Source organism: Alosa sapidissima, chromosome 4 (genome assembly GCF_018492685.1).
Source record: "Alosa sapidissima isolate fAloSap1 chromosome 4, fAloSap1.pri, whole genome shotgun sequence".
Lineage (NCBI taxonomy): Eukaryota > Metazoa > Chordata > Actinopteri > Clupeiformes > Clupeidae > Alosa > Alosa sapidissima.
Window position 1 is genome coordinate 30,457,651 of NC_055960.1, and position 23,736 is coordinate 30,481,386.

General features: G+C 43.9%; 1 protein-coding gene across 1 annotated transcript in view; it reads left to right on the forward strand.

The window, feature by feature from the left end:
* tex264a (testis expressed 264, ER-phagy receptor a) overlaps positions 1 to 23,736 on the forward strand; it is a 76,317-nt gene that overhangs the window by 48,058 nt on the left and 4,523 nt on the right. Inside the window, exon 3 of the mRNA XM_042089060.1 lies at positions 10,126 to 10,273. Within this exon, the coding sequence (XP_041944994.1) occupies positions 10,126 to 10,273 (148 nt within the window). The remainder of the gene's footprint in view (positions 1 to 10,125; positions 10,274 to 23,736) is intronic.

The window sequence follows — 23,736 nt, forward strand, 5'->3', positions numbered from 1 at the left end:
AGAGTGAGGCCAAGCCAGAGCCTGGCTGGAGGACAAGACAGCTGTCCTTTCATGGTGGTGCTTCCTCTCTGTCAGTGTGGCTCATGAAAAGATGGTTTGCCTGCAGGGACACTTGGCCAGTTGAGCCTGATAATCTATAAGGCTGAGATGACAGAGCCGGCAAACCATCTTTTCATGAGCCACGCTGACAAAAGTCTCTGTCTTTCCCTCCCTCTCCTCTACTCGTCGTCCTTTGTGGCTTTTTTTCTTTCTTCCCTGAGGCCACGTAAACTTGAATTCTTGCCTTTCTGCATGACTAGGTCAGATTGCAGACACTCTAAAATTGGGTTTTCAGGCTTCAGCAAAGTTGAATATTTAGGCAGGGGCTTTATAATGGAGACACACCTGTGCACGTGCCTAATCTCATGCTAATGACTCAGAGGAGATTAAAGGTTACCAGACAAAAGAGGCAGTTTCATAATTTTTTTTTTCCATTTAGTTGCTCATTCAATTCATGAGGGAGATGATACAACTTTGAGAAAATGTTTCCCAAAAATGTCATTGCAAAGACCCACTGTCTCCAGACAGTTGTGTTTTATGCGGCTGAAATGAACTGATACTGATGTTTGACAGCCAGGAGGAATTGGATGATTAAATTGGATTGGATCCATGATGATTGGATGATTCTTTCTATAGGTTCACAGACATTGTTGAAACCACAGATGACTTTCCATTCCTCAATTGCCCAGTGCTGATGAGAGATACATCTTCTTAAGAACATAGAATGCCCCCTTGACCTCAATTGCAGGATGCAACTGCAGGTCATATCTGGTGCGGTGCTTTGGGGAACACTTTGAGTTTTTCTCAAACGAGTCAGGAAGATCATTGAAATTGATCGGGAAAGCTGCAACAGGCCCTTGGAGTGGTATAAAGCATCCCTCTGAGAAAAGTCACATCAGAAGGACACAAGCACCTCTGAAATGTTGCTGAACATGTTCAGATTGGTGTGAAAATGTTAGTGGTCTTCATATGTTTGTGAAATCATTCACAACTAGTACAGTGCCTTTTCAAAACATGCTATTCCTGTAGAAAACCCGTAGCCCAAATACATGGTCACAGGTAGGCCTGCTTTAAAAATAGGATGATGTTGATTCACATCATTCCAGCTAAGCATTCAGTAATGAATTTTGAATATTATATTATTGAATATTATATTTAGGGCTACCAATCGATTAAAAAACATAATCTAATTAATTACATACTCTATGATTAATTAATCTAAATTAATCGCATATATAATTTTTGCTGTGAAAGGATTTTAAATATTTAAATTCAAATGAATCATTGAATAATCAGCATTAGTTACATTAAATTTCAAAAACTCTTTTATTATTATTTTCACTGTTATAAGTCCATAATAATCTATGATATGACCTAATATGCTGAGGAAATAAATTCAAAAGTGCTTCGGGAAGAAGTTTTTTTTTTTTCGCATACAAGGCATTTCAGGCCACAGATATAACCTAGGGGACACAATGAAAATAAATTAACACTCCCCTCAATGTCAACACTATTTCTTTACATTGATGTGCGACTTCAGAGTTGACGAACTCCGGTGATATGCAAATTCCTTGCTGCAGACATTGCAGAGGACTTTATTTTTATTAACACCATCAGGCCGTTTTTTAAAAGTAAATGTTCCAATCAATGATATAGGCAGCACATTTTCTTCTCCCTCCTTCATTTTACAGTCGAATGGTTACTGACTAGAACGGCTCGGGGTCAAAGGTCATCGATTAATCTGCGCTATTTTTTTAATCAGTTATTTCTTCTCAAATTAATTAATCAAAATTAATCCGTTATTTTGACAGCCCAAATTATATTATAATACACATACAGTAAGCATAATTTATGCACAGTTACAGATTAAAATGACATAGGCCTAAGCAGTTTTGAGTTAAGGCTATGAACACATAACTTTCTATGTTGTTTTGAATAGCCACTGCATACCCATGTTGGTTGGCGTGTTGTGGCAAAATCCTTGGAATAATTTTATGCAAGCAAACCACATCTAGAGATAGTCGTTATATTTCCGAGGTAAAACATAATAATCATCCAAACATCTTATTTAGCCTGCTCTAGACAGCACTTGCTTGCCTTGCTTCCTGTGAGAACTGATTCAGTGTTGCACTGTGCTTTGTGAAAGGGGGAGTGGCTACAGTGGCTAGCACGTCAAAAGCCAATGTATGTTTCTTTTTAACAATATTTAATAATATATTTTGATATATATCACTGTGGACACTCCTAGATAGTGGTTCTATCTCCAGAGCCATTCACTGAATATTCAGGTAAAGTACAACATTAGGGGAGAACTGGGTAAGATGAGCGTAGGGGTAAGAGGAGCCACACCTTTTTTCTAGGAAACCGTAAACACATTTTATCATGTGACAGCAAGGAAGAGGAAATTATACCTTACAATCTGTGGAAAGGTACACATGGCAAATGTGGTAAAAAAATAAAAATATGTGTAAAACCAAAAATATGATGTTTTGCTCTCCAACTTGATTCCATTCATGTCCAGAGTCAGGGTGATTTAGAGAAAATGTGAGTAGAACAACATTCAGATGCATTAGACCTCAATTGGTGCTCTTTAAGCTAAACAAAAGGCTAAGCAAAATCATGAATGTTACCTTAGCTTGTTATGAGAAGCATTTTCTTTCAAAATGGTGGTTATGGGGTAAGATGAGGCTGGGGTAAGTTGAGCCAGCTAACTAGTACTTGTAAGGTTTCTGGGTTTTTAAGTTTGCCATGATTTTGTGACCTCATTCTATATGTTTCCTTAGTTTACTAAGAGCTAAAGGACTAGGCAGCAAATTAATCAGACTTATTTAAGTGAATCAAATTCAAAGGTAAACAGGCGACAAAAAGTGTTAAAGGCCTAAATCTGTCTTGGCAATTTTTTAGTTGAATCTATTTGGCTAATTCTCAGTTAAATGTTGGTGTTTGTTACTGTTTGTAGAAATGAAGTTATTGTTTTAAGAAAATAAAAATGTTTTACCTGGAATCTTTGTTTTGGACCAACTTACCCCACACCTAGGCTCATCTTACCCCACATATGGGGTAAGTTGTGCCAGAAGACCAACTTTTTTGCTGAGAGCATATCTCTTTACCCTTATAAGTTATTAAAAATTGTGGGTTATAGAAGTTGTAGAACACTTTGAATTTTTGTGTGAAGGTTACAACATTTTTTAGACACATTAGACTGATGAAGAATATAAAAATTGGCTCATCTTACCCCATTCTCCCCTACACAACAAAGTATTTCAAATCCAATTGTTTTGTTTTTTTTGTTTTGCTTTTTTTTACTTTTGCATTTTTTAAGGAAATATTCTCAAGCAAGTCCACTTGTGCCCTGTCTGTAAAACATTACAGGATGGTACTCAAACATTATATTCTGTATCAAGCAAATCATGTTGTGTGTGCGTGTCACTGTGGCGTGTCACTGTGACTCATTTATTATGATTAATATTTTGTTTAAAACAACAGGAAGAGTCTATTCAGCAGAATTCTGTCTTCGTTACAGTGTCTTTGCCTATCAGGTGTCTACATGGCATCCCCAGTCACATGTATCATGTAAGACCATGCAAGATATGGTCGTGGAACTTTCGAAGGTGGCTAGTAATTACCTCCATCGTTATCCCTGCAGCTTGCCAGAGATTACATAAGGTGGGCGTCGGGCTGCTGACAGCGCCGCTGGCGTACACGCGTTCCCTCCATCTCTCTCTGCAGGCGCCACGGAGGAGCAGTGTGCCCTGAGCAGCTGGCAGGCGGGCCGCCGTCACGACAATCCCCAGGAGACTGCCCCTTCTGTCTCCGCTGTCTGCTCCGGCTACGCCGGCCCGCAACGGGCCCCGCTCACCAGAGGGAGATAAACACTCTCTGTCACCGCGGCTCACCCAGTCCTTCCCTTAATGAACTTTCCAATTAAACAAATTACCGCTAACTCCCGGCTTTCCAATTAGGTGCTGGTTCATGGTAGGGGAATTTGGCCTTGCATGGTAATTGATGTGTTGCAATCAATTTGTGCTGGTTTGTTTTTTTTCTCCCACTTCCTGGCTTTTGCTCTCTGTCTTTCTTTCTCTGTCTCTTGTCTTTAACTTTCTTCCTCACTTTCTTCTCTGCTTCTTTTTTATCTTGTTAGCACACATCGATCCAGGGGGCACGTTTCTTTCTTATGCAAATGCACGTGCGGTGTAAGCACTTCCCACCTTCCTGCGGTCATGTTGGGGGTTTCCAGTGTTCCTTTTCCAGGGGATGCACATCTCATCCCTAACCTCCTTCTTCCAGTCTCATGTTTGGGTGCTGACAGTAAAGGGCTGTTCATACCAACAACGATAGCTGTGTTGTTATATATAGTTAACTAACACGATAACAGCAAAAATCGTTATAGCAATAACTATAACGATAACAGCAAAAAATCATTGTAGTTAATATGAATGACAACGTCCACACATCAGCTATAACGATAATGACATGAAGAAAGATATCATTGGGGATCCCTTTCAGAGCGTTTATGAGAATAATGAAAAGCAATCAACAACCAATGAGAATCCATCCTTATCGTCAGTTTGTGTGGACACTCATGGACAGTTATAGTTGTCTTTATAGTTATCATTCCTGTTGTGAACTGCCCTTAAGCCACATCCATGAGGCACTGTCCCATTTTGCGTCCTGTGATTGGACTGCTACGTGTCCCACTCTGCCTTGGCTCCATCTCCTCTGTGTGCTGTCTGTCCATCTGGGAGTTGATTTGAGCACAACAAGTACAGCAGGGATGATAAGCCTCTGCAGACATACAGGGCATGATGGTCATGGAAAGTTACTACACACAGTTCATTAGCCCTCACACAGGGAAAGCTCAACTCTCAACTAATTGTTTGAATGTATAAGGCTTGATATAAAGCCTTTGAGGTGCACACAGGAAATCTTCTTGTGAGAATTCTGTTCAGATGATATGACATTGAACAATCTTTTCTCTTGTCTGAGCTTTGGATTCAACATGCACACAGCCTGACCAGGAAACTTGTGCCTTGGCTGCATGTGACTGGATGTCTAGCGTGCTATTCTCTGGCTGCAAGCCTTCAGCCATCACACTCCTTAGCAGGCCTCCACTCCTATATTAAAATACACAAGTGTGTGTGAGATAGAGAGAGAGAGAGAGAGAGAGAGAGAGAAAGAAAGAGAGACCCAGTATGAGTGAGTGTCTCTGAATGAGTGAAGGGAAACACATGTGAGGAAGATCATCCTCCGCAGCTGAACCCGGCAGACCATGTTGTTTTGCAAGAGTGTGGCAGGGGCTTCTTCCTGTGCCCAGCACTTTTCTACGATTTCTCACTGATGGCAGTGCAATCATGCAGAAGCTGTGCCCATGATTTCGGCCCAAATGACTGTTTGTCCCCCAGGGGGGCTGGCCATGCTTGAGCACTGTCTTAGCCGAGCAGCAGTGAGTAATGTGGATTTCAGTGGGTATCCCGCACGGAAGGGAGTTTTTCCAGTCTCCAGCTAGTTTTGTCTAAAATGAAATTTCAAAGGCTACCAGAGGCAAACGTGCTATCGACCAGAGCAGATGCAGATATTAAGAAGTAAAGCAAAGCTGCATAGCCAATGCACTTTTTCACTTCCTATTGGCTCACTGGGCTGAGGGTAGTGCATTTCGGTAGAAAGTGATGAGAAATAATGCCTAATACGGTCTCCACTCTCTTCCTGTCTCCTCCTTTTCTGTCTTTCTTCTCTGGAAGGCTCAGACACTGATCTGGTATCGTAGTACACCCTCAAGTGAAAGGCAATGATATGGACTCTGAGAATGTAATTACTGTTTAGTTCAAAGCGTGCCTGTGAGTCAGCCATTGCCTTCCCCCTGCACCAGCCAACACAGTCCCCTACAGGGACGACTCCAGGCTGTTAGCAAGATATCATCACAATTTACTTAGACGAGATATTTATACAGCAAAGCCTTGAACGCTTTGAAAGGATAAGTCTTGGGTAGGACTGTAGTCTGCATAGCACCAGAAAGCGAAATCTATTAACAATGGTGGGAAGGCTTTGAGCCCAGCAAGAGGGAGCATGACTTGGGGTGATTTTGGTGAGACAATGCGCTTTGAAGCACCAGAATGCCATATCACTGGCTGAGGCTGTCATCTTTGTGTTTGAATTATGTGGCTGTACAAGCACTTTGTAATAGAATTACACTGACAAAACAATGCTTGCTCGGAGGTATTTGTGTTGGTGTAATATGCACATGCATGTTTCATATGGGATCCAACAGCTTGAGCTTTTACTTGATGGGGAGAAGTGGGAGCTCTCATGATGTAGTTTACCTTCAAATAAAGAGTGTTCTCATCTATTTCTCATCTATTCTCTCTCTTTCCTTGTTATTTCCAGGAGGGCACTCCAGAGTACATGGTTGGATGTGTTGTTGAGGTGCTCAAGATATTCATTGTCCTTGTACTGTAATATTTCTCATGTTGAAGCAGATCTAGCAAAACACCACTTTTGTTGGAAAAGTAATTAGTGCCAGCACCTTTCAAGCAGCCGACATAAATCTAGTCTTCCTGCTTCTCGTGTCATCTGGGGAATGAAATGAGGCTTTCATAGTGCATTAATAGGTGGAGTGTGTTGCCAGGGCGACCCCTGCAGCTGATGGTGTTATGATTAGTGAAGAACCTCACCTGCCTCTCCATCTGCAGCTCTACAGCCCAGACTCCAATTTCATTAGGCCTTGATTGCACTTCTGTGCGCGAGGTTGAGTGGAGGCACGCTGGCTGGGCGAGGAAGAGCGATGAAGGGAGGAAGAGGATGTAGCGCCTACAGGCAGGAGTTAGGTGGGGAAATTGTCACGCGAAAGCACCGGGCAAGGGGAATCGAACACCGCTGAATGTCATAATTAAAAAAGCACTCATGCCGGAAGCGCAGTTTCAATTACAGCCAGCCAGTTGGGTCGGGGCCTTATTTATTTATTTATTTATTTATTTGCCAGCTCATTCATCTGACTCATGTATGTGAGAGTACATGGGCACTGATCAAAGGGAAACACCCTCAGAAAAACTCTGATCCATCCAGCAGTTTCACAGTCCATTCAGGAAGCTGTCATTTAGCTTTCCTTTTGTTGTTGTTGGTTTGGGCTGTCCAACCCCTGCATAGGAGACTGCTAAGTGACAGACTGCATGGCCAAACCGAACAGTCCTTGAGCAGCAGCATTAATGTCAAACACCTCCCATGCATTATTCAGCTTCTCTTGTTTAATGATAAAATGTTTAATAATTCAGAGCCATACGCAGGGAGGGTGCTCCACGTATAGGCGGGAGAAAGCCCCTCACGCCTCCGCCAGAGTTACTCTCGTCCTCCCCGACTTGTCAGCATGCCGTACATATTTCATTTTATCAGCCTTCTTGTTTGTGTGTGATTTAGCCGTCGTGTATCTCTGGGTTCAGAAGATATTGAGGTCCGCGGGGTTAATTAGCTCCTTAAAAGGGAGAGATTGTGAGCTGTCCTTATGTGGTCCTCTCGAAGGTGCAGCACGAATGGGAAAAGAGATGGTTGCCTGCGGATCCTCCTCAGTAAATGCAATTTGTATGCGTTAGAGAGGACTGCTGTTTGCATAAAGGCTATTTTGCTTAGTTCACAAACAAGTGAATACGTTTGTAGTCAGGCCCTGCTGTGACATTTGAATGTCTCTCTTCACCTTTTTTTTTCAAATGGTGTCATGTCATGACTGTAACAGAACATGGTGATGCCTCTAGTGTCCATGTTGTTTTGCCACCATCAACATCCTCCATCACAGCTGCCAGTTCTCTGGAATGATTGCCAAGATCAGTAGATCTGAACAGCTGCTAGTTTCTTTTGGTACGATATCTTCATTTTTGGAGTCCTTGCAGTACGTCTCTCCTGAAAGCGCCGGCAGCACAGCTCTGGGCTCTTCGTGTCTTCCTTCTCCTCTCCTCTGTTCTCTTCCCTTCTCATTATCATCCCAGTCCAAGGATCTGTGTCCTCATTTGCATCGGCGGTCCACGGGCCTTTGTGTTTAGCAGGTGATTCATTCCTGGCGCTACATAAGCTACATCCCTCCTTTGCTGTGGATTAGATTAAAATGTATCAATCAGGCCTATTGAGAGGCCCATATAGCCCAGCCCAGCCAACCACCCCCAACCCCTCTCTCTTTTGTGAGTTTTATGCTCCCTTCGGGAAGCCGTAAAAATGTACACAGGGCACTGGTTAACCATTAAGAGGAGACACACGGCTCATCTCTGAGGTGAAATTATCTCAGTCTTTGAGAATACTCTTGCAAAGGACCATGATCATTTGACATTAGAAAGGCCAGTATAATCTCTCTGAGGTGATCCCACAAAGCCCCTTGCTGCATATGGCCAGGTGTGGAGTTGCAGATCACACACTGGTAGGACGTGCTAATGCTCAAGAGACTGGGATGGCGCTCAGGAACGTCATCCTTCTAGCGGCCTTCTTCTCCTAGACCCCCACAGTGTCTGGAGAGAGTGTGGCTACACTTTTCTTTTGTATTAATGTGCATGTCTTACAGGGATGCTAATATAGGACATTGCCTAAGGCTATAAATCAGTGACTTGGGGTTTATAGGGCACAACTCGCTTACGGTTTGGCTTCTCCTACTTAACTCATTCAGCTAAGGAAGCATACTGCATATGGATTGCATCTGCCAGCACCATACCAAGGAATGGGATTTCAAGAGTGATGGTTGTGCAAGGTAATACCCACGAATGAAGACCTCCTCTGCTCTTGTCTCTTTGCCAGCAGAGTGTGTATTATTGAATTATAATGCCTCCAAGAGATGATACAATTGTGGGATGATACAATTATTCCACAATGTTCCCACTTGGTGTGTAGTTTTGTCTTCATATGCACTCCTAAAAGAGAACCTACAGACAGAAAACCATGCGTGAGAACGGAAGGATATTATTGTAATACTTGTAATTCTTATGCACCGTGTCTGCTCAGTATGGAAGATTATATTTTTACAATTTTAAATAGGCTCGTTTATTGCGCTGTATGGTTCAAAATATGTTTCCCCCTCTGCCCCAGGGGCGCTGTGAAATAGGTTCAGATGTAAGCAGTGCAGTGCAGTGCAATATGGCAGAGCTTCATAACCCTGACACGACTTTTTGTAATTGTGCTGTGGAAACAAATCTGATCTGGAGTCAGAAACTGACAAAAACTGATCTGGAGTCAGAGGCCAATTTATTTCCTATACTTCCTGGCTTCTCTTGTCCAATCTGGTGTTTTGAGCATCATTTCCTATTGAATATTACACGCTTATTGGATCAATTCTAGCCATATGCAAAGTTTTCTTGTTCTCCTTGTTGTGATCATACTTTCCTTGTGCTCGCCATCACACTTCCATAGCAAACCCTTACAAGCGGCTAGATATGATCCTGAAAGAAAGGCCTGAACCTGTTAAGAGCGGTGGGTGTCCAGAGCTTTACAGAGCTGCTTGGTGTTTGGGGTTGGTTGTTTGTGGATCTGTTTTCTTAAAACGTAATTTTATTTAATTTATTTTCTTGTGCTGCCTTGGCTCTGACTTTATGAAGGTGTCTCATTAAGAACTTTCTGATTGGCTCTAAATGTTGGCCTTGCTTATCCTCACCCCTCCGTTTTGTAATCAGGCTGGTGTGCCTTGTCAGGAAGCCTGCTGCTGCTGCTGGGGTTAAAAGTTAATGAGCTGGGAATACAAAAAAAAGGTTTTCAGCAGTCAGACATTTGCTTTTGACTCCGCAACAAAACAACAACATTCAGCCTGAAGACATTTTAGAGCAGACATAGTCACACAAATGACCAAGCTCCGTAGCTCTGCCTTTGTGCCATGAGGAGGAGACACTCAAACTGGTGCTAGGTTGACTATCCAGTCCCTGAACAGAACAGAACATTGTTATTCACAAAGCCACCACGTCTCTTGCGTTTGAAATTCTGGTCACCTCTGGAGTCAGACACAGGGTGGCCGGAGTGGCATCAGGGGCCAATTAAAGCTCCTTAACAGCAGGTGAGGTGAACTTCAGTGAAGTTGTGCTGTGCTCAAATCAACTCCATTTTCTCTTTTTCTCCGTTTTCCTCCCGATACAGGAGCGGAAGCTGAGTGCCTTTCCTTTCATGGAGATCTGCAAGGATGACATCATCCACTACGTGTGCCCCCTGGCCCGTCAGAACAGCTTCTTTGTGCCCGAGATGTGTCTGATGGAGAAGGAAGAGGAGTCGGACGAGGATGGCACAGGTGCAGTACACCTCTTTCACTGCCCTTAGGTCTGCCTCTGCTAAACCTAAACTGTTTGATGTTGGTATAATTGTCCACACAGTAACAACAAACCTCGCAACCCACTCAAGTACAGTCACACACAGTGTTAACAGAGGCAGCGTAATAGAGGTTTCTGTCGTCTGTTGAAAAGATGTGTCATGAAAAAGTGCTTTGAGTAGATCTAACCAGAAGTGTCCACTCTTAGTCATTTGCCTGACACTCATATTCACATGCACTTATAGGAAAGAAAACATTCAATTCAAACTCTCACCACACACACACACACACGCACGCCAGACACACGCACGCACGCACACACACACACACACACACACAGAGACAGGCACGCACGCCAGACACACGCACGCACGCACACACGCACACACACGCACACACACACACACACACACACACACAGAGACAGGCACGCACGCCAGATGCACGCACGCACGCACACACACACACATACACGCGCACACACACACACACACACCAGTGTAAACCTCTGACTGATGTACATATTGTAGTGCCATTTCCATCTCCATTAATTTGTCAGAGCACAAGTGTTGAAGCAGGCCGTGGAGGCGGAGGGGTAGCACCGTTCTCCAGGTAGCCGGGTGGAAGGTCCACAGTGAGGGCATTTTTCTTCCAGTCTCCCACGTATATCAGCCCGTGATATACGAGCCACTGTAATTGCTCTGTCACGGCTAGTGCATGCCTCCAAGAGCAGCCGCCCCCCCCCCCCCCCCCCCCCCCCCATCTCTCTTTTTTAAAAACATGACAGCCCCCATGAAGTCACCACAGTGACGGCTCGGACTGCACCTTTGCTCGAATCGTTCTTCACGGACAGGAGGTTAACGGACAAAGACGGGGCTCGTGGTGAGCAGGTGGTGTTTTCGAAGCCGATGGTGGGTGGATGGGGAGGGTGTTGGGAGGGGTGGGAGAGGTGCCCAGATCTCTCGGCTGACTCATGGTCGAGGCCGACTTCTGTCAGCAGCACAACAGAGATGAATGGTTGAGTTGAGGCCCCGCTGCTTGCTATGCCCAGAACAAGAGCCAGATGAAAAACAGTCAAAATCACCCTCCCCATTCCCGCCTAGTGGGATGGGGACAGAGATGTAGTCTGGTTCAGGAGTCGTGTGTGTGTGTGTGTGTGTGTGTGTGTGTGTGTGTGTGTGTGTGTGTGTGTGTGTGTGTGTGTGTGTGTGTGTATGATCTGGTTCAGGGTTTCCAGCTGGCTGTTTATCAGTGTCTGCAGCCCTGACATGAGGGCAGCCAGCCACCCTGACAGTCCCACAGCGCTCTGCTTATCTCTGTCCGAGAGCTCGCCTGAGCAGCGGCCGCTGTGCTTATCTCTGTCCGAGAGCTCGTCTGAGCAGCGGCCGCTGTGTGGCACAGGGAGCCAACGTAGTGGGAGGGGATGAAGGGGATCTCTTCTTTATGACAACATCTATTAATCAGCCTCTCAGAACACTGCGCTGCTACTAACCACATCTAGTAATGGAGTGAGATGCTCCTGAGCCAAATCCAATGGAGGTCAGTTAGCCAGAGCTAATTCTCTCCAAACAGAAGGGCAAATCATGTAAAGACTAGGGGGAAAAGAATGTTCCAGGTAGGCGGTTTCTTCAGTCACAGAAGATGTCATCTTTCGGCATATCAGTACTTTTGAGACAGCTCGTCAAGCTAGATCACAAGCTTGCAGAGGAAAGAGGAACTGCTGTGCGGAAGGTTGTTTTTGTCTACATCCAACCAAAATGAGGTCATGTTGTCAATGCGGTAGAAAAGTGCAGTACGGGCCAAGGAGGAGCCCATAGAGTGTTGGAGTGGCTTCAACTCACGGGGCCTCTCATCAAATATGTTTCCACTTTTGCTAATGTTGCAAGATATGGCATTTGGCCTTTGTAGAGATCTCCAATTGCCCTTTTAGCTTGGCAAGTGTCACTGTTAAGCTGGGTCAACATTAAACCTTTACCAAATCCTGTTGATCCTGTCAATGGTTGTTCTTTAAACCCTCCAGATCAATTAAAACTGGTACATTCCGTGTCAGCCTTGGTTGTTCACAAGTGTCTCAACATGATATAATGGCCGCCCCATATTGGATAAAGTTTTTTTTGGCTGGGTGCAAATCTGTTTGAATGGGAGAGGGGTCAGAGGGATCTGCCAGAGCAAATGAAACATGAGCCCTCAGATTTGTCTGGTTGCAAGGCTATGCCACTCTTATCTTTAGATAGGGAATTGCCTCTGAGCTGTAAAGCTTGTTGCTATTCCATCCTAAATGTCAACAAGCTCACAAAGACTGATACAACAATGAATGTTTTGTCTTTTTATAACATTTGTGAAGGATTGGTATAAATTTATTTTTATGCAACCTTGAAACTGTGTTTTTTTGTTTGGGTCCAAGTTCTGTTATGTCTTACGTTCAATCGAGGACATCACATATCAACAGACTTTTCTGCCTGACTGACTCTGCCTAAGCCTGTTTGAGGGAATACTTACTCTCTACTTACTGTTATTTGCCCAAAATATCACTACTATTTGGTTCTTGAATAGTTTGGGTTTGTCCACAATCGGTGGCAGTTTGTAAGACGTTTTGCCCTTTGGGCTCATGGCCTGGGGAAATTCACCAGCATGCCTCCACCCATCGGCATTACCCACACGGCTGGTGTCAGAATAGCAGAGGTGGAAAGTAACGAAATACATTTACTCACGTTACTGTATTGAGTAGTTTTTCTGTGTATTTTGTATTTTTTAAGTAGTTTATAAAATCGGTATTTTAAATTTTACTTGATTACATTTTGAGTGAAGTATTGAACTTCGCTACATCAAAAATCCCATCCGTTACTTGAGTAAAAAAAAAAGTTAAGACTAACGAAAACAGAAAAATCGCGCCCTAAACCACTAGCCTAGTGATAATGATCAGCATGTAGCCTACAACAGGACATGAATCAAGCTGGCGCCATGCAGTCTTTCTGAAAGTGATGGAGCTGGATCACGAGATGCATCAGATTAGCCTAACGTATGAAAATGTATTTTACGCTATTCCAATGGGTTGTCTCAGTTAGTTTTAGCACCAATGATTGCGGAAATATTCAAGCTAGCAAACACCATGGGATTTCGTGTTTTGACGTTTGTGCTCACCTTTCTTTGGAAAGAAGTTTATTAGCAGTTGTTTCCCCTCATGTTGATGTCTCTCTTTTTCCTGTTTTGACCTTTGTTTTTAGTAACCTTAGCCTACTTGACTTTCTTGGAGAAAGACATTGCACCAGCAGCACAACAATTAGCGTTCCACTAGCGATGCTCAACTAAATAAACAAAAGATAGACTAGGCTACCTTATGAATCGTGCAGGTGGACTAAACTATTTAGCTCTTTAGCAAGGGAGAGTGAGAGTGACCTTAGACCAGTGTTTCTCAAACTTTTTTTCTGGGGACCCACTTTTTAAAAATGACAGACTATCGCGACCCAACTCGGGACTGTGGTAGTTAACAAACTAGACAGTTTTCACTATGTTTTGTATACAAAATCCAGTCAGTCAAACTTTACATTTCGTCTGACATTCATTTTGACATTTAATTTGTAAGTTAAAATATTCAGGTAAAATAAATATATGGTGGAAATAAGTATTGAACGCTTATTTTTTTTTTTTTCCAGTAATTAGCCTAAACTTCCAGTGAGTAGCCTATATTCGAAATTTTCACCACACATTATATTAACACACATATAAAAAATCCAAACATAAGTGTTATGTGTAATAAAGTGGAATGACACAGGAAAAAAAGTATTGAACGTTCCTACTGAAATTTCGTCAATACTTTGTGGAAGCCTTTGTTTGTAATGACAGCTTCAAGACATTTCCTGTATGACAAAACTTATTATTTTGGCCCATTGTTCTAAACAGATTCCAGGGGTCCCTCTTGTGAATCCTGATCCTTAGTTACTTCCAGAACTGTTTAATTGAATTTAATTGAATTGGCTGCCTTCAAGTCTTTTTGGAGCTTTCTCCGAGTGGTCCTTGGCTCTTGGAATTGACTATCCTTCTGACTCCCTGGTCAGAAATATTGCGAGGAGATCCTGTGCAAGGCCGGTTGATGATGCAGTGATGTTTCTTCCACTTGCAGATAATGGCTCCCATGCTGCTTACTGGAAGATTCCAGTTTCATTGGTATGTTTTGCAACAATAAGGTTGCAAAGGTCTTGGGAGAACTTTTTGCTTTTATCCATCATGAAATGTTTCTTGTGTGACACCTTGGTAATGAAAAACCTTTTTATAGCCCATCGATATGTAGGCTACTAACCAAGCTTATATTAATTTGCACAGATAGAAAGGATAACTACTCTCTAACTACTTACAGATTTCAGCTCGTTCCTTCCATTTCCTTGCCTTAGTGCTTTTTCTTAGCGTGTTCAATACTTTTTCCCTGTGTTATTCCACTTCATTACACATGACTCTACTTATGGAGTTGTTTGGATTTTTTATGTGTGGATTACCTGAGTTATTACTAATGCCTGGTGAAAATGTTGTGCCCCCTGTATTCCACTTTTCACGGGCCCTCTCCTCCATTGGGGCCCTATACTTCCCACTTTCCCCCACCAGTTCGACACCCTTTAATCTGCTAAACCTTCTGCTCGTTTCCAAATATAAAAAAACTCTCTGCAACTCAACATTGGCCTGCCTGCCTCAGCTGCCTGTGAGGGGCTTTTCAGTTGTGCTGGATTACTGTTCACTGCAAAGCGACCCAAAGATGAGTGCAACTAACTTTGAAAATCAACTACTGCTCAAACTTAAAGGAGAACTCCGGGGATTTTTCACATAGATCTCCATTTCTCAACGTCCTTATCAGGCAAGTACATCCACTTGGCGGCCATGTTGCAACACTTTTTTGGCACTTATCGTGCATCTATTTCGGCAGAAATGCGTGTGCGTAAGGCTTCACGACACCAATCTTGCTCCAGCAGCGAGATCACAACAGATGATTAGCACGATGTCTTCACAGCACACCACTTGATTGGCTCAATGTATTTTACAATACACCACATGATTAGCTCAATGTATTCACATGTCGACGTTTTGCCGTGGAAGGGTTGTGATGTGTAGACAACGTTACAAACTAACCCCATGCACTATGGAGGATTTTTGAGTGCTGTATCTCCTCATTAGAAAGTCTCTGGGAAAACTAGTTGTTCTGTTACCCCCCCCCCCCCCCCCCCCCCCAAAAAAAAAAAAGTAACTAAGTAACTTTTACTTAAAGTACATTTTAAATGAACTACTTTTTACTTTTACTTGAGTACATTTTCAGATCGGTATTTTAACTTGTACTTGAGTAATATTTCATCAAGGTATTGGTACTTTTACTTGAGTACAATATTTTCATACTTTTTCCACCTCTGCAGAATAGTGCCATTCTGTTTTATCCATGTACTGTAGATATGTTTTGATGAACGACGTCTGTGTGGGTGACAGGCACACGGCTCTGTGAGTCCTCTGGGGGTCCCCTCAGGGTTTATGGTGAAGTGACTGTCCAACAGGGGCAGGGTTTCGTGAGTCATTGCCACGTGCCACTTCATGACCGTTAGTTCATTTCCACGTCACCCCTGTTAACCTCACTCTTCACAGTTGGAACGGGAACCTGCCGCTTACTGTCCCTCAGTGTTGTGCTGAGATCAGTGTTGGGCACAGCCCAGGGTTGACTTATCACTGCCTGCCCTCTACACATCATATAGCAGATGTGTGGGCTATTTTCTGCCAAAACTACACTGACTCCAAAGCACTGTATGGGTCAGCACAACTGTTTGTGCTCCACCGTGTGAATGGGAGCCGTTCGATCCGAACGCCGTTGTTTCATCGCGCATGTTCCTGGGTTCAGATTGATCCGTGGCTCAGGCAGTCATGGGTCGGGTGGGCGAAACGACTGGCTTGAGAGATTGATGGCCGACCGGCCGGGGCGTGTGTGCAGTCCACTGCAGACTCGCGGTCAGCCATCCGTCCAGCGGGAGGGCAGCCTAAGCCCACGGAGCCTTCTCTCGCCGAGCTGCCCACCGCAGAGCCCTCTTAATTAGAGGCCCATCAATCACGGCCGACCGGCCGCTCCTGACAGGTGTGGGCTGTGTATCACGGCACGCCATTTGGGAGATCGCTCAGGAACATGGCCCCAGGGGCTCCCAGGCCCTGGCCGCCTCGCTCCGTCCTGCAGCCCCCATAACTCAGCGGGCAGCCGCGGGGAGGGAGCTGAGCCGAGCAGCGAAAGGCTCTCTGTCCAGCCGCCGCGGTGAATAAGCACTAGATGAGTAGCTGGAGAAAGGCAGAGGTCATTTCTGAAGAGTAAACACGGCTGCCGCGAGATGGATGCTGCCAACTGATACCGTCTGAAATGTTAAATCATGCCGATCGTATCTGCCGTGCCATGTCACCGTTATTACTCTTCTCAGATGGATAAGTGTTCTCACACACACACATACACACACACACACACACACACACACACACACACACACACACACACACACACACACACACACACACAAACTCATGGGCATACATAAACACACAAACAATTGTGTTCACGCACGCTCACACCCACACACACACATTTCCAAAATTTACATTTTTCCTTTTTAGTTACTGTAGTTATTATGACCGCTGTGCAGCGAAGCGGCGGTCATATAGGTTTAGTCAGATTAGTTTTTTTTTTTGTTTTTTCCTTTTTCTTTTTCGCATGTCCAAATTTCCGTCAAGGATTCCCGGGACACTGTAAGACCGGGGTACACGAAACTTGGTGGGCATGTAACCCCACATGGATAGCATGGAACCTCCTGTTTTCGTTTTGATCTGTAGCCCCTCCGCTGGACTGGACCCCCGAAAGGAGGGTAGGGCAGACACAGTTTTCTGTGAATATATCGAGAACCATAGAGTTTAGGAGGCTCATTTTTTTTTGTATGTTGATCTCAAAGGGCCATGTCAACCCATTCCATAACCACTCATTTCATGTATAGCGCCACCTAGTTAAACACAAAAAAGTAAAAATGAGGTGTTGTAATCGCAGGTATCTGTGACCTAACATAGTCAAAACTTCACGAAATTGGAAGTGTAGGATCATTATGACACCTTCTGAATGCACGCCAAGTTTCGTGGAATTCTGTTCATGGGGGGCCACACAATAAATTCATTTATGTTACTATACACCAACTGGCCTGTAGGTGGCCGGAGACAGTTTTCTGTGAATATCTCGAGAACCGTAGGGCCTAGGAGGTCCACCTTTTTTTGTATGTTGGTCTTAAGGGGGCATGTCAACCTATCCCATTACCACTTATTTCATGTATAGCGCCACCTAGTTAAAAATTAAAAAGCAAAACATTAGGTGTTTTCATCACAATATCTCTGGCTGATATGGTCAAAACTGCACGAAATTGAAAGTGTAGGATCATTATGACACCCTCCGAATGCATGCCAAGTTTCGTGGACTTTCGTTCATGGGGGGCCTTACAATAAAATAATTGATGTGTACATTTAGTGACCGTACACCAACAAGGATTCCCGGGACACTGAAAGACCGGGGTACACGAAACTTGGTGGGCATGTAACCCCACATGGATAGCATGGAACCATCGCTTTTCGTTTTGATCTGTAGCCCCCCCGCTGGACTGGACCCCCCGAAAGGAGTGTAGGGCAGACACAGTTTTCTGTGAATATCTTGAGAACCGTAGGGCCTAGGATGACCAATTTTTTGCGTATGTTTGCCTCCAGGGGTCATGTAAACCCATTCCATATGCACACATGTGCATAAACAGATACACACGCACACACATACATTCACAGTAATCCTACGTATGACACATACTCACACAGTAGACATATATATGCATGCATGCACATGCACACACACAGGCACATAAACAGGCAAACACACAAGCACATGCACATGCACGCACACACACCCACCCACACACCCACACACACATAAACATAAACATGTGCACGCACACATGCACACAATTCTAGAATTTCTTAGAATTATGAACAGGCAAGATGGGGGTGGGGTTGTATAAAATGTATTTTACATGTGAAATCTATGAATTAATCATGTTTTGGTACTTGTTGTCTAGTAGATACCAGTGAGAATTGAGTGTGCATAATGCAATACAGTTAGACAGTTAGATCTAGTTAGTTATGTGACAGTGCTCAGATGAATGCTGCATATTCATCTAATCATAAATAAGCATGCAGTAAATAAAACCCTTAATGCATCAACAAGACTGGAGCCTGTCCTGCAGACATGAGGCCGAGCCAGTTGTTTTCTTGTCAAGTCAAAGAGGAGCAACACGCAGAGTACACGAGGAGAGGTGGAAGGACGTCGGGAGGAATATCTTGACCCCCAGCATACCTATGGAGGATGTACAGCCAACCAAATAACAAAAAACTACTGAGAGTAAAAAAACACATCTGAGCATTCTGAAAAGCTCTCATATACAGCTCAGTATGAATTTCTGCTGATGTTAATGCCTTGTAGTCTAACTCACTTGATCACAAGGTAAATGCTCCTTTTTGTTGTCCCGAAGATTGGATGGTTGAAACCACGGCAGTATGTGAAGTACAGTTTGTGGGCACGGCGATCCCTCTGAAAATATGGCAGAGATTGAACTGCAGCCAGCAGGGTAGCAGTTTCATCAGATCTCTGTCTATTTATTCTTAATCATGGCATAATTACATAAGTATCAAGCTGCAGCCTCCAGTGTAATTACATGGCTATTAGCTGTGAGTGACTCAGAATAAGCAAGGTCAGCGGAGGGGGGGGGGGGGGCATACTGTAGGTGTCAAGGTGTTTGGCGAGGCATGCGGCAGGCTGAAACGCTCCCCCTAATTCAGTTATGCGGATGAAGCCACACTTTATTAGAGTGAGACTAAATGGATTTTCTTCTGTAAACAACCCGCCTAAACACACAAACACACACAGACACACACACACACGTATACCATCTCTGTCACTTACACATAGATGCACACTCAATCACACTCACTTAGACACAGACACACACACACACACACAGACAGCCCAGGTAAACTTCTGATTGCTCAGTTCTGATAATGACCTCAACTCATTAGACCTTCAGTTTGATGTGTGGAGGGAGGACTCATTACTTGGCGGTGCAGCTCCAAGATGAAAAGCCCCCACGCACTTAGTGGCGAGCAAAATGCTGTCTGTTTTGCCCCCATATCCCACACCCACATCTGTCTGTGTGTTAGCGCCGAGACGCAGACACTGAAGTGGATTGTCGTTTTTCTTTCGTGATCTCATTTCCTGCTGCCGCCGTTTCATCTGCCGGCCGACCAGCCCGCCTGAGAAAGCCCCACCTGCTTGCGCAGTCACTCACAGTCACTAATTACTGACTTAAAGCCCAGCTCGGCTCTGCAGTCTCCAGCAGCTTTTTAAGAACAAGCGCCTTGATTCTGGGCTAATAATCCCACAGGGCCCAATTTAGCAACTAATTCAGGCAAATGTTATCTAAGAGACTTTCCAGGCCACATTCTGCTTCAATTTAGGAGCTTTGTCATGACTTATTCTCACTTTTTTCCCCTCGGTGGTGAAAACCGTCCAGTTTTGTACTGTTCTCTCTTCTTGAGACTCCTCTTCCCCATCTCCTCTAAATACACCAATTACGTTGGCAGAGTCGCCAGGGCCTGGGCACTTGTGAGAAGGAGAAAACACAACACGCTCCTGCTACCTGCTTTGTGTGGAGTGCTAGCTGGTTGCTAGTTGGTCGTGGGTAGTTGTGGGTAGTTGTTGGTTGTGGGTAGTTGTTGGTTGTGGGTAGTTGTGGTTGTTGGTTGTGGGTAGTTGTTGGTTGTGGGTAGTTGTGGTTGTTGGTTGTGGGTAGTTGTTGGTTGTGGGTAGTTGTTGGTTGTGGGTAGTTGATGGTTGTGGGTAGTTGTGGTTGTGGGTAGTTGTTGGTTGTGGGTAATGGGGGTAGTTGTTGGTTGTGGGTAGTTGTGGGAAGTTGTGGCTAGTTGTGGTTGTTGATTGTGGGTAGTTGTTGGTTGTGGGTAGTTGATGGTTGTGGCTAGTTGTGGTTGTTGATTGTGGGTAGTTGTTGGTTGTGGGTAGTTGTTGGTTGTGGGTAGTTGATGGTTGTGGGTAGTTGATGGTTGTGGGAAGTTGTGGCTAGTTGTGGTTGTTGATTGTGGGTAGTTGTTGTTTGTGGGTAGTTGATGGTTGTGGCTAGTTGTGGTTGTTGATTGTGGGTAGTTGTTGGTTGTGGGTAGTTATTGGTTGTGGGTAGTTGTTGATTGTGGGTAGTTGATGTTTGTGGGTAGTTGTTGGTTGTGGGTAGTTGTGGGTAGTTGATGGTTGTGGGTAGTTGATGGTTGTGGGTAGTTGATGGTTGTGGGTAGTTGTTGGTTGTGGGTAGTTGTTGGTTGTGGGTAGTTGTGGTTGTGGGTAGTTGATGGTTGTGGGTAGTGGTTGGTTGTAGGTAGTTGTTGGTTGTGGGTAGTTGTTGGTTGTGGCTAGTAGTTGATTGTGGGTAGTTGTCAGCACATCTGGTCAGGCTGATGGATTGGGAGGTGGTATCCAGGGTATTGCTGTGCGCCATGAATAGCTTGTGGACCTCCTGATGTGGGCAAGCTCAGAGTTGTTGAGATGCGTAACCCAATAATTAGATATGGGTTGCAGGGGAATGGGAGACGGGGGTGGCTCCATACACCCTGAGGTGGCTCTCTGTGTGTGTGTGTGTGTGTGTATGTGTATGTGTGTCTGTAGGTGGGTGGGTGCAGCTCTCGCCTGACCCTCATCTAGCACTCTTGGATGTGAAAATGAATTTCTGTTTATTTGTTCTCGTGTGTGTTGGGAGATGGTGATGAGGTGCTAAGCAAGCTGAGGAGTGTCTGGTCCCCAGGGTCGGGAAGTCTGGACGGGTCTAGGCTGGTCAGCCCCTCTCCCCTCAGCTCCTCGGCCTCTCTCTCCGTCAAGCCGTGACTGATGGCCTTTCCAAAAACACACTGGGCCATATCCATAAAATGCAGCAGTGAAAATATGACATCTCATAAAGATCTGCAGCCTAGTAAGAGTGCATTCAGGTTACTGTTTTAGTGATAAATGCAGCATGATGTTGTTAGCAGCTGTTTCAATGAGGTGAAAGCCAATGAATACTGCACTAATGTATACAAGACCTGTGCTGTGCTTACTGAACATCTGCTTTTAAAATGAAACTAAATGGATGTCTGAGTATCCAGCAAAGACACCATATTGACACTGTCCATGACATGACGTATTACACCCAGAAATGGTCTCACCCTCCTCAAGCCTCCTCTTGTCTGGTCAAAACTGGACTTCTATGGCAGTCGACAGAATAATGTATTTTGTACACCTGTATCTCATTTGTCTTGCTTTCTTGCATGGTCCAGTATGTTTTCAAGTGAAATACATCCAATACTGGCTTCAGAGATTTATGTAAGTCAACTTGTCTTTAGTGTAATTGTGTGCTTTAATGAATTGCTTATGGCACGAGCAAACCAAAAAGATGAGCACTATCAAGTTAAAAGGGCTAATAAACCACATTTAACACTAAACAGTTTGGTATGGTGAGGTGTGTGTGTGTGTGTGTGTCACTGATATGATCAAGTGTATGTGGACTTATTTTCAGATGAAATATTTTGATTGTTTAGAGCCACAGTTCTTCTAATAATATTGTGTGAATATGATCGAATTCACACTATTGATTTTTGCCCATTAGCGTCTGTTTTCTGCTCTTATGGAGAAAGTAATTTACCTGGTGCTGTTGATGGCTGCCGCTGCCTGAATGACATTTAGAGGTGTTGTGGTGGGGGGGGATGAGACCTGTACTGAGCTATGCGTCCTTCGTGCTAATCAGTTTTGAAAAGGTCTCACGTATTCGCCCGCCTGTTTCCACTGCCGCCATTTATGCACAATGACTCCAGAAAGCGGGCTTAATTGAGATGCCACTGCTAATTTGTACCAAGAGGCGCAGGAGGTGCCATCATATCCTCTCTGCCAAAATGATGCAGACAGGAAGTGATGCGAGGTCAGAGCCAGGCAGGGTGGAATGGGATCTAAAGGTTATTGCTTTTCCTCAGCCAATCTGAAACTTGCTCCGTAAACACATTGACTCGCCAAGTTATTGGTGTCAGGGACATAACTATGAGTTGGGTGTCTGTCCTGAAAAGTGTGTCATTATTACATACAGAATCAAGAGAAATAGTTGTGCTTTTCTTTATACAATGAATTAGAATATCTATCAGCTATGAGGTCATACGTAAAGAACACATTTTAAAATATATTAAAGGGAGAGAAGAAAGAACTTTGAAGCATCATTGACAGTGGACAGCTTGGTCCACACCAGGTTGCAGAAAATGGATTTTACAAAGAGCTGCATAAATAGTAGACTTGAGAGAGAGAGAGAGACAGAGAGAGAGAGAGAGAGAGAGAGAGACAGACAGACAGACAGACAGACAGACAGAGAGAGAGAGAGAGAGAGACAGACAGACAGACAGAGAGAGAGAGAGACAGACAGACAGACAGAGAGAGCACTAGAGGCTTACAGCAGCTTCACAGATGATTTGTCTTCAGACAGACTTTGATGAGGTCATGGAGCTTTTAGTATAGTTCTTTCTTCTTCTTTTTTCCTCCCACTCTGTGTTTTAACTCGTGTGCACTTCATTGCAAGAGACTTGCAGTCCATTCTCCATGCATACATGTACCAGGACACATAGAGGGAGTGTTGCTTCTTACTTCTCTCTACTCCTTACTCCAATGAGCTGCTGCTACTCACCTTCTTTTCACAGCAATGTTCATTTCAGCTTTTTCATTGAAGCTTTTTTTTTTTTTTTCGTTGAAAGGTTTGCATTAGCCATGCATCCACATATCTGAATGCAGGCTCTCAGTCTATCCTCCCTCATTAAGCACAGGCAGTTTTGTATGTTTGCTTGAGTGTAGGAAATATGTAAACATGAAACATTAACTAGCACACATAATGGGCTTTCTGAGAATTGTCATCTATGGTTCGCCAATATGGGTAGTTTCATAATCAGCGTTGATTATGAAAGCAGTTGACAGTATCCGCATATCTGTGTACTCCAAAATATGTGATCATGTTGGATTACTGTATGTTATTACTAATGAATGGACCAGCACATAGACTACTGAAAACAAAATAAATGTTTCAGGAATTTTCATCCTCAAATTGACGTTTCATTTTTTAAATCACACCACTTCAACACATCAATTTAACAAAAAAAATTTCTATGGGCAGAAACCTGGATCACACATGGACATTCTGTAACGTTACAACTATGTCTAGAATTGGGCAGAATTATAATTTGAACAGAAGTGACGGGTTTTTCAAATATAGGCCACATTTCTGTCAAACATAAGTTCTTAAAGATTGACAGCTGAACAGGTTGAACCTATTTAGCAGGGGAAATAGCATCAAACC